The 9,728-nt window shown below is 71.0% G+C and overlaps 3 protein-coding genes across 4 annotated transcripts; all 3 read left to right on the top strand.

Annotated features, from left to right (window-relative positions):
• The first annotated feature begins 280 nt into the window (after positions 1 to 280).
• Positions 281 to 2,290, top strand: PYGO2 (pygopus family PHD finger 2). Its single transcript, XM_040618716.1, is given in 4 exon segments — positions 281 to 482; positions 562 to 611; positions 689 to 882; positions 884 to 2,290. Coding segments are annotated over 4 exon segments (1,254 nt in total). The 5' UTR covers positions 281 to 358; the 3' UTR covers positions 1,770 to 2,290.
• A 166-nt stretch (positions 2,291 to 2,456) lies between these two features.
• Positions 2,457 to 6,564, top strand: PBXIP1 (PBX homeobox interacting protein 1). Its single transcript, XM_040618569.1, is given in 12 exon segments — positions 2,457 to 2,544; positions 3,658 to 3,736; positions 3,847 to 3,943; positions 4,028 to 4,089; positions 4,165 to 4,297; positions 4,381 to 4,596; positions 4,678 to 4,701; positions 4,815 to 4,888; positions 4,990 to 5,115; positions 5,209 to 5,693; positions 5,695 to 6,198; positions 6,305 to 6,564. Coding segments are annotated over 11 exon segments (1,839 nt in total). The 5' UTR covers positions 2,457 to 2,544; positions 3,658 to 3,676; the 3' UTR covers positions 6,363 to 6,564.
• Positions 6,565 to 7,139: 575 nt separating this feature from the next.
• PMVK (phosphomevalonate kinase) lies at positions 7,140 to 9,390 on the top strand. Of its 2 annotated transcripts, XM_040618874.1 has the most exons (5): positions 7,140 to 7,271; positions 7,625 to 7,688; positions 8,574 to 8,726; positions 8,791 to 8,920; positions 9,127 to 9,390. In XM_040618874.1, the coding sequence occupies exons 1-5, from the start codon at positions 7,189 to 7,191 to the stop codon at positions 9,261 to 9,263; spliced, it is 567 nt and encodes a 188-aa protein (XP_040474808.1). In that variant the 5' UTR covers positions 7,140 to 7,188; the 3' UTR covers positions 9,264 to 9,390. The 2 variants fall into 2 exon arrangements, with proteins under 2 accessions (XP_040474808.1, XP_040474809.1); XM_040618875.1 differs by lacking the exon at positions 7,625 to 7,688 and having other exon boundaries at positions 7,156 to 7,271.
• Positions 9,391 to 9,728: the final 338 nt, after the last annotated feature.

The raw sequence follows: 9,728 nt of genomic DNA, 5'->3' as shown, positions 1-9,728 counted from the left end.
CGCCCCTCCTTCCCCTCCCCCCCCCCCCGGGGGCCTTGCGATGGTCCGTTCCCCCTCTCCCCTACGGGCGCGGCCCACGGGCCGTGCCGCTTTCCCCCGCGCGTCGCAGTTGGTCCAGTCCGCCCCCCCCCCTCTTCCCCCAGGCCCCTGCGTATAGTTCTCCCCGTTACCCACCCCCCAGCGGGCAGCGCTTGGTCCGCCCCGGTCCCACCCCAGCCAGCGCGCTGTGGTACTTCCCACGCGCGCACGCCCCGCCTCCGCGCACGTTGATTGGCCCCGCGCGAGTTCCGGTTCCGGTGGGGCTCGCCGCGCGGAGGAGCGGCGGCGGGGCTATGGCACTGCGGCGGCAGTGAGGGCCATGGCGGCCCCGCACGCAGAGAAGCTGGAGGGAGGCGTCCCGGCCCCGCCGCCCCCGCCGGGGCCCCCGCACCCCGCGGGCAGCGCCGCCGCCAGCGGGCCCGGCCGGAAGCAGGGGAAGGCAGGTGAGCACGGGTGGCCGGGCCGGCCCCGGTTGACGCGGGCCCGGGCCCCTGGTTGACGCGGCCCCGCTTGTCCCCGCAGGGCTGCAGATGAAGAGCCCCGAGAAGAAGCGGCGCAAATCCAACACGCAGGTAGGGCCGGGCTGCGGGTGGCACCGGGACCGGCACCGGGACGGGCCGCAGCCCTGACCGCCGCCTTCTCCCCGCAGGGTCCCGCTTACTCGCACCTCTCGGAGTTCGCCCCGCCGCCCACCCCCATGGTGGACCACCTGGTGGCTTCCAACCCCTTCGAGGATGACTTCGGGGCCCCCAAGGTGGGGGCAGCCCCCGCCCCCTTCCTGGGCAGCCCGGTGCCCTTCGGCGGCTTCCGCGTCCAGGGGGGGATGTCACCGCAGGTGCCCCCCCGGTTATGGCGGGGGTCCGCAGCCCCTGCGGAGGCAGCCCCCGCCTTTCGCCCCCGGGCAGATCGGCCCGGCCTTCAGCATGCCCCCCCAGAACCCCAACTACGTCCAGCCCGGGGGCATGAGCTTCCCCGGGCAGCCCTTCAGCCAGCCCCTTGGACAGAACTTCAGCCCCCCCATGGGGCAGCTGATGCAGGGGCCCGTCGGGGGCTTCGGGCCCATGATCTCCCCCACCATGGGGCAGCCCCCCCGGGGGGACATGGGTCCTGGGCCGGCCCTCAACCCTCCCGGCGGGCCGGCAGTGGCTCAGCGCTTCAGCCAGCCCGGCAATCTCTTTGGACAGTCGCCCATGCAGCGCCCTGGGCAGAGCATGCCCCCCCTGCCCCCCACCGCCAGCCCCTTCCCCGGGGCTGATCCCGGCTTCCCCGCCGGCGGCGAGGAGGGGGGCAAGAACCTCAACCCGCCCCCCAGCACCTTCGCCCAGGAGCAGCACTCGGGCTCTCCTGCCGCTGTCAACGGGGCGCAGCCTGGCTTCGCCCCCAACAGCGCCGGCCGCGGCGCCGGCACCCCCGAAACCAACAGCCTCCCGCCGCCCCCCCCCGGGAAGGCGGCCGGCGGGTCCGGTCACCAGCCGCCACCGGGGCTGGTGTACCCCTGCGGGGCCTGCCGCAACGAAGTGAACGACGACCAGGATGCCATCTTGTGCGAGGCCTCGTGCCAGAAGTGGTTCCACCGGGAGTGCACGGGGATGACGGAGAACGCCTACGGGCTGCTCACCACCGAGGCCTCCGCCGTCTGGGCTTGTGACTTCTGCCTGAAGACGAAGGAGATCCAGTCGGTTTACGTCCGGGAGGGCATGGGACAACTGGTGGCCGCCAATGACGGCTGAGCCGCCCTCCCGCCGCCGTGTACAGCGTCCCCCACCAATTTAGGACCAAACCCCCTTTTTTTGTAGCTGTTGCCCCCCCCCCCCCCCCCCTCGCCAGCCAGAGAGACGGCACCAGGCACTGGCTGCAGCTCCTCGTGCTGCTGGCACCCGCCGCGGGCTCCGTGCCGTTGCCAACCCTTTGCTGCAAGGGGGGCTCCGGCTCCGGTGCACCGGCCCTCGGGGGCTGAGGCTTCCCGGTGCCACCCTGCGCCCCCCCAGCTCTGCCTGGTGGGGGAGGGGTGGCAATACCCTTGCGGGGGGGGGGGGGGGGGGGAAATCTGGTCCCACCGCCATCTATAACTCCCCTGGAGGCTGTGCCGTGGTCCCGGTGCCCCCCTCCCCGTGCTCCGGTGCTTCCCGCCTCTTCCTCCCTCCGGTACTCGGGATGGTCCCGGTGCCCCACCCCCCTTCCCCACCCCCCCTCAATTTTATCCGATCGTAATGGAAACTTTTGTACCGTCGCTATAAAATTATGAAACGCGCGTGTCCGTGTCTGGCTCCGCTCCCGTCGGGGGGGTGGGGGGGGTGGGGGGAAGGGGGGGGGGGTGTCCGGTACCGGCGGGTCCTCACGTGCCCCCGCCCCGTCCCGTCCCATTGGTCGGTGGCGGCCGCCTCCTGCCCCCATTGGCTGTTGGCGTCACGTGCGCGCCCCTTCCCGAGGGCGGCGACCGGCCCCGGGGAAAGTTACCGGAGGGACCGGGGAAAGTTACCGGCGGGACCGCGGCCGCGCCACCAGGTACCGGGCGGCCCCCAGAGGCCCTCGCCTGCCCCGGGGACCGCGCGGTGCAGTCCGCGGGGCCGGTACCGGGAGCGGGGCCGGTACCGGGAGCGGAGGCCAGCCCCGGGCCGGGGGTGCGCAGAGGGGCGGCGGGCACGGTGTGACCGGGCATCGCCCGCTGCTGCGACCGCGGGGGTGGGGGTTGGCAGCGGCGCGGCTGTCACACGCTGTGACACCCTCCCTGCGGGCCGGTTCCGGGTCCCCGGGGCGGGGGGGGCGGCGGGGGCTGCTCGAGACACCCCCCCCGCCTTCCCGGGTCTGCCGGGAGCCCGAGCGGGGCTCCCGGTGTCCCCGTGCCGGGCCATGGTGTCCCCATGCCGGGCCCCGCGTCCCCGTCCACCTGCCGGGTGGCATCACCCGGCTAAAAATACTCCGCGGTGGCAGCTGCTGCCGGGGGGGTCCGGGGGGCTCCGGTCCTGCCGGGGCTTTGAGTGGGGCCGCTCCCTGCGGCAGCCGGGGGGGTCTGCGGCTCTCCCGGTCAAACCCCGGCGGTGCTGGGAGCCGGGTCCTGTCCGTCCGTCTGGCCATCCGTCCATCCCTCCCTCCATCTGTCTGTCCCGGCATCTGTCCGTTCATCTGTCCCTCCATCCGTCCCTCTGTCCCTTCATCCATCCATCCCTCCACCCGTCTGTCCATCCCCCCCTCCGTTCGTCTGCCCATCTCTTTGTCCCTCAATCCCTCCGTTGGTCTGTCCCTCCATCCATCTGTCCCTCCATCCATCTGTCCATCCCTTTGTCCATCCGCCTGTCCCTCAGTCCCTCCATCTGTCCATCCCTCCCTCCGTCCGTCCCTCTGTCCCTTCATCCATCCATCCCTTCATCCATCTGTCCATCCCTCCCTCCCTCCGTTCGTCTGTCCCTCCATCCACCTGTCCATGTCCCCCCTCCATCCGTCTGTCCGTCCCTTTGTCCCTCAGTCCCTCTGTCTGTCTGTCTGTCCATCCGCCTGTCCCTCAATCCCTCCATCTGTCCGTCCCTCCCTTCCTCCATCTGTCCCTCGATCCCTCTGTCCATCCCTCCCTCCCTCCCTCCCTCCCTCCGCCCGTCTGTCTGTCCATCCGTCTCCTCGCAGGTGGCTCCGGACCAGCCCCATGGCAGAGAAATCAGACTGGCGGGACTCGGACAGCACCTGGGTGCTGGCGGGCAGTGAGGTGTGGGCTGGGGGCACCCCCCGTTCTGCCCCCAGCTGCAGGCGCAGGGGGGCCCGCAGAGGTCAGGGTGAAGGTGTCACCTGCCCCCCCCCCCCCCAATCTTCTCCCAGGGTCTGCCCGTCGACACAGTGGGCCCGCAGCAGGATTCGACCTCCCAAGGGGCTGAGGATGAGGAGCTGGAGGAAGGCACCCAGGACGCTGTCCCACGTAGGTGGCAGATGCAGGGATGGGGGCACACCCGGTGTCCCCCCCGGTGTCACCAGCTCACTGCTGCTCTCTGCCTCTCCGCAGCCACCGACGGTGCATCCGCCTTCACCGCCCAGAGCCAGCGTGCCGAGGGCAGCAGGCAGGGGGTGAGTGGGGGGCTGGGGGGCTGACGTCCCCCCAATCCATGGGGACATGTAACACCCCAGCCGCTCTGTCCGCAGGACCCGGAGGAGTGTGGGGACCCCGGGGCCGTGCCCACCCCGGCTGATTCGGCACAGCCCGGTGTGCCGCATGGCAGCGAGCAGGAGGAGCCCGACGCTGAGCCGGGACCCTGCCCTGACACCCCCAAAGCAGGTCAGGCCCTGGCAGGCGAGCAGCCGGGGGGGGGCCGTGCTGGGGCGCAGCCCCTCCCTGGAGGTCCCCCCGTCCCTCCCCAGGGCCACCAACAGAGGAGGGGAGCTGCACCAGCAGCGATGACGACACGGAGGGGCTGCGGCGACGGCAGGGCCACGAGCCCCGTCCTGGACCGCCGGACCCCGTGCCTGCCCTGCGCCGGCAGACGCTGGAGGCCGGTGATGACGATGGGCTCAGCATGAGCAAGTACCTGCTGGGCGCCTTGGCGCTGGTGGCTGTGGGGCTGCTGGTCGTCTTAGGTGAGGGGGGGTCCCAGATGCAGGGTGGGGGTCTCAGGGGTAGGTCCTGGCATCCCCCTCATTGTCCTTTCCTCTTCCCAGGTGGCATCTATGATGCGGCAGATGGTGAGTACAGGGGACTGTCGTGGTCGGGCAGAATGCGGCCCCATGGCAGCCCGGGTGTTTGACCACGGTGGGGCATCCCCACCCGGTTCCCCCCCGACCCTGTTCCCCCCCAGGCCCGGTGGAGAGCGTGGTGAGCCGGGACACAGTGGCCGGGGACCCGGAGTCACCGCTGCTTGCTGACGGCAACGTAAGGAGGTGGTCCGCAGCCGGGGCTCAGCACCGCTGAGCTGGCCAAGGGGAGGCAGTGCCCCCAGCCCCCCCAGGGCTCCCAGCTTTCCTCTCCCCCAGGATTCGCAGCAGAAGCCCCCACCGTCGGACGCCGGGGACCCCCAGAGCGTGCAGTCCGTGAGCCTCCTCCTAGACAAGCTGGCCAAGGAGAACCAGGAGATCCGGCTCATGCAGGCGGAGCTGCAGGTGGGCGAGCGCGGCCGGGCTGGGAGAAGCGGGATGCTGGATCCTGATGCCGCTCTCCCACTTCCACCCCACTGACCCCCCCTGCCCCCCCAGGCCCAGAAGGAAGAGCTGCACGCCCTTCTGCAGAGGAGCGATGGCAAAGCGGCTGCGGCGCAGCACCAGAGCCTGGCTGTGGAGAACGCGCGGCTGCGCGCGGCGCTGGAGCAGGAGGCCACCGCGCTCCGCGATGCCCGCGCCGAGCTGCAGCGCCTGCGGGCTGCGGGACCACCGGGCAGCCCACCGGCTGGGCAGGCAGAGCAGCCTCCCAGCGCGGGCGCCCCGGCCCGTGGTGAGGACGCGGTGTGGCCGGAGGGTGCCCGGTGGCACGACCGGCTGGCTGCGGTGCGGCGGGAGCTGGTGGGGGCTCTGGAGCGGGCACAGGGCACTGGGGATCTCGGGGGGCTTGTGGAGGAGCTGAACACCCTGGAGCAGCGCCTGGGCCGGGAGCTGGAGGTGGGGGGGTCCAAGCCCTTTCCCGGAGCCTGGAAGAAGCCGTTCAAGGCAGAGAAGAAGGAGAGCAAGCGGCACAAGCGGCACGGCACCGGGGGGGGCCCCACAGGAGCGGGAGAGGAGGGAACACGGCAAACCCCACAAGCACGGCAAGGAGCCCCGGCCCCCCCGGGAACACAAACCGGGCAAAGCCTGGGGGAAATCACCTCCCGGCCCCCCGCAGCGGGGTCCCCACGAGCTGCCCCCGCTCAGCCGGTACCGGGCGCCGCAGGGATGCTCAGGGGTGGCCGATTGCGCCCGCAAGGAGGGGCAGGAGGTGCTGGGGGTTGCGCTGGAGCCGGTGCAGAAGGCGCAATTCCTGCAGCTACTGGAGGACTTCATGGGGCGGCTGGGCTGGGGGGGGCACTTCAAGGGGCTGGCGGCGCGGCTGGACGGGGCCTTCGGGGCCGACGGGACCTTCGCCCACGACCACCTGCGCTTCGTGGACTTCGTGGATGACGTGGAGGAGCTGCTGGAGGAGGTGGCGCGGCGGGAGCGGGGCAATGAGGAGGCGGCCGATGGCTTCGAGGAGTACGTGCTGCGGCACTACGGCGGGTAAGCCAGGGCCGAGGGGTGCCAGGGGGTCCCTGGAGGGGTTTGGGGGGCAGGGGGCTGAGCCCTGTCACCCGATCATGAATCATGGCCCCCCCTTCTCTTGCAGCGCGGCGGGGAAGGAGCGGGGCTGGAGAGCCCCACGGCAGCACGGCACAGGGGGGTAGAACTGAGGGGGTTGTGCCGTAGTGTGCTGGGGTGGCTGCCCCCGCCCCCCCAGCCTTCACCCAGCACCCCCCCAAGGAAGGGGTCCCCATTTTGGGGGTCTGGGGGCTGCCGTTGTGCCCCCCAGGGCCAGGTACCGTGGGGGCCCCAGCCAGACACACTGTGTGATGCTGCCACCGGGCAATAAAGTCACTGCTGGGCTGAGCTGTGCGGGTGTGGGAAATGGGGGGGGGGAAAGGGGGTGCTGGGGGGGCAGATGGGGTGCGGGGGATTAATGGTGCTGGGGAGGCAACAGGGTGTGGGGTGTGAAACGGTGCTGGGGGAGAAATGGGGTGCTGGGGGGGCAAATGTGGTGCTGAGGGGGAACATGGGGGGCTGGGGGGAACGGGGGGCTGGGGGTGAACACGGGGTGCTGGGGGGAATGGGGGTGCTGAGGGAAGCAGGGAGTGCTGGGGGGGAACGGTGGAGGCAGAAAGGGGGGTGCTGGGGGGGGAAACAATGTGCTGGGGGGGAACACGGGGTGCTGGGGGGAAATGGGGTTCTGGGGCATAACAGGGTGGAGGCAGAAAGGGGGGTGCTGGGTGGCACAGGGGGTGCTGGGGGGAAGGCGCCGTGCCCCGCCCCAGCCGGGTTTTGGGGTGCCTCCCCCTCCCCGCGATGTGCGGCGCTGTGCCGGCCCCGCCCTGCAGGGGGCGCTGTGAGGCGGGCACCTGCCGGGGGGGCGGAGTCAGCGGCGCCGCGCCCCGCCCCTCCCTGCCCGGGCCGTACCATCGGCTGCCCCGCGGGGGGGGAGAGAAGGGCGGGGCCGGGGCGGGGCCGGGCGGGCGGATGGCGGCGCCGCGCGCGGTGCTGCTGCTGAGCGGGAAGAGGAAGTCGGGGAAGGACTTCGTGGCCGAGGAGCTCCGGAGCCGGTACCGGGGGCGGGGCCAGAACGGGGGGCGGGGGCGGTACCGGCAGGAGGGCCCGAAGCGGGGCGGCGGGGTCGGTACCGGAGGGTGGAGCCAGTACGAGGAGGCGGGGCCAGAGCCGGGGCCGGGGCTGGGAGGTGGGGGCGGGGCCGGTACCGGGAGGTGAGGCCGGTACCGGGGGGCGGGGCCGGTACAGGGAGGTGAGGCCGGTACCGGGGGGTGGGGCCGGTACCAGGAGGTGAGGCCGGTACCGGGGGGTGGGGCCGGTACCGGGGGGCGGGGCCGGTACCGGAGGGTGGGGAGGCCAGGACCTGCCCGGGTGGAGCCGCCCGGTGCCGCTGACCCCTCCCGTACAGGCTGGGCCCCGACATCTGCACCGTCCTGCGCCTCTCCGGGCCCCTCAAGGAGCAGTATGCCAAGGTACCGCCGCCTGCCACACCACACCACGCCCTGCCACATCACACCACGCCGCACCGTGCTGTGCCACGCTACACCACGCTGAGCCCTGCCAGAACATGTCCCACACCGTGCCGTCCCACGCCGTGCTGAGCTGTGCCATGCTGTGCCATTCCACGCTGCACCACGCTGAGCCACGCTGTGCCGTGCCACGCTGCGCTATGCCGTGCCATACCATGCTCTGCCGTGCTGCGCCATATCATGCCATGCCGTGCTTACCTGTGCCACACCACGCCATGCTGTGCTGAGCCATGGCACGCTGCACCAAGCCGTGCCATGCCGTGCCGCACTGTGCCATGCCACACCGTGCTCTGCCATGCTGCACCATTTCTTGCCATTCCATGCTGCGCTTAACTGTGCCGTGCTGCACCAAGCCTTGCCATGCTGTGCCGTGCCATACTGCACCATGGTGTGTCATGCCATGCCGTGCTGTGCTACGCCACACTACACCGTGCTGTGCTGCGCCACGGCATGCTGCGCCGTGCCATGCTGCGCCGTGCCATGCCGTGCCATGCCATGCTGCGCTGTGCCACACTGCACCATGCCGTGCTCTGCCAGCTGTGCTGCACCATGCCGTGCCGTGCCATGCCATGCTGCGCTGTGCCACACTGCACCGTGCTGTGCCATGCCGTGCTCTGCCAGCTGTGCTGCACCATGCCATGCTGTGCCATGCCATGCTGCGCTGTGCCACACTGCACCATGCTGTGCCATGCCGCGCTGTCCATGCCATGCCATGCCGTGCTGTGCTGTGCCACACTGTGCCACGCTGTGCTATGCTGTGCCGCATCATGCCATGCCGTCCATGCCGTGCTGTGCCATGCGGTGCCCGCTGACCTCCTCTTCCCGCAGGAGCATGGCCTGGATTTCCAGCGGCTCCTGGACGCCAGTGCCTACAAGGAGCTGTACCGGCAGGACATGATCCGCTGGGGCGAGGAGAGGCGCCACGCCGACCCCGGCTTCTTCTGCAGGATGGCAGTGGCGGGGGCAGCGCAGCCAGTGTGGGTGAGCTGGGGGGTCCGTGGGGGGCCAGGGGCACGGGGTGGGCACTGACGGCACCTTCACACAGGTGGTGAGCGACACGCGGCGCCTCTCGGATGTGGAGTGGTTCCGGGCCGCGTACGGGGCTGCGGTGCAGACCGTGCGGGTGGTGGCCAGCGAGGAGACGAGGAAGAGGAGGAACTGGGTCTTTGTGGCTGGTGGGTGACCAAGCGACACTGCCCCGAGTGTGGCACCAAAACCAGGCTGTGCCGGCACGGCAGCTGCCCCACGGGCACAGCTCCACCGGCGCCAGCCCCTGGTTGGGGGGTTTGGATAAAGTCCCCCCAGCTCTGGGTGGGATGGATGGGGGGATGGACGGATCCTGACGCGCCTCGGGGGCTCCCACGGCTCCGCTGCTCCCCAGGGGTGGATGATGCCGAGTCCGAGTGTGGCCTGGACCAAGGAGTGGCCTTCGACTGGGTGATCACCAACGACGGGGACGCGGTGTCCCTGGACCAGCAGCTGGAGATGCTCCTGCAGTCCCTTCGCGGCCGGTTATAGCCCGGTGACCCCCTGCCGCTGCTTGGGGACCGTATATCCCCCCACGACCCTACGTCACCCCCCCCTCTGCCTCATGCTGGCCCCCCCTCCCCAGCAAATAAAGCTCCAACGTGGGGAACCTCTGCCAGCCCCGTCTGCGTCTCGTTTCCTTGGGAGGGGGACATGGGTGACAGCCCCCCCCCCCCCCCCCTTGGGCTTCCCAGCTTTGGTGGGGGCAGGAGGGTGGTTTAATTCCCCCTGCCTGGGCAGGGGTCACCAGCTGGGTGTATTTTAATAGGCTTCCAGCGGTCGATTCCCTATGGATTATCTGCTTCCCAAGCAGACGACTCCTGCTTTAATACCTGCTTCTCTCCCCCCCCCTGCAGCTGGGGACAGCGGGGGGGTCCTGGCGGGCTGCAGGGTTGAGGAGGGGGATTAGCATCCTCTCCCCACCCCCCCACTCACTGTGGCAGCCACCCCGCTGGT

Source organism: Falco naumanni, chromosome 20, assembly GCF_017639655.2.
Source record: "Falco naumanni isolate bFalNau1 chromosome 20, bFalNau1.pat, whole genome shotgun sequence".
In the NCBI taxonomy this organism is placed as follows: domain Eukaryota; kingdom Metazoa; phylum Chordata; class Aves; order Falconiformes; family Falconidae; genus Falco; species Falco naumanni.
The sequence above is the reverse complement of the archived record's forward strand: the minus strand, read 5'-3'. Positions and strand labels throughout refer to the sequence as shown.

Bases quoted from the DNA above. Each gene is read 5' to 3' on its own strand.
- PMVK (XM_040618874.1), top strand. From the start codon at position 7,189: ATGGCGGCGCCGCGCGCGGTGCTGCTGCTGAGCGGGAAGAGGAAGTCG. The intron at 7,272-7,624 runs GTACCGGGGGCG...CCTCCCGTACAG, and splicing joins GCCGAGGAGCTCCGGAGCCG to GCTGGGCCCCGACATCTGCA. The intron at 8,727-8,790 runs GTGAGCTGGGGG...ACCTTCACACAG, and splicing joins GGGCAGCGCAGCCAGTGTGG to GTGGTGAGCGACACGCGGCG.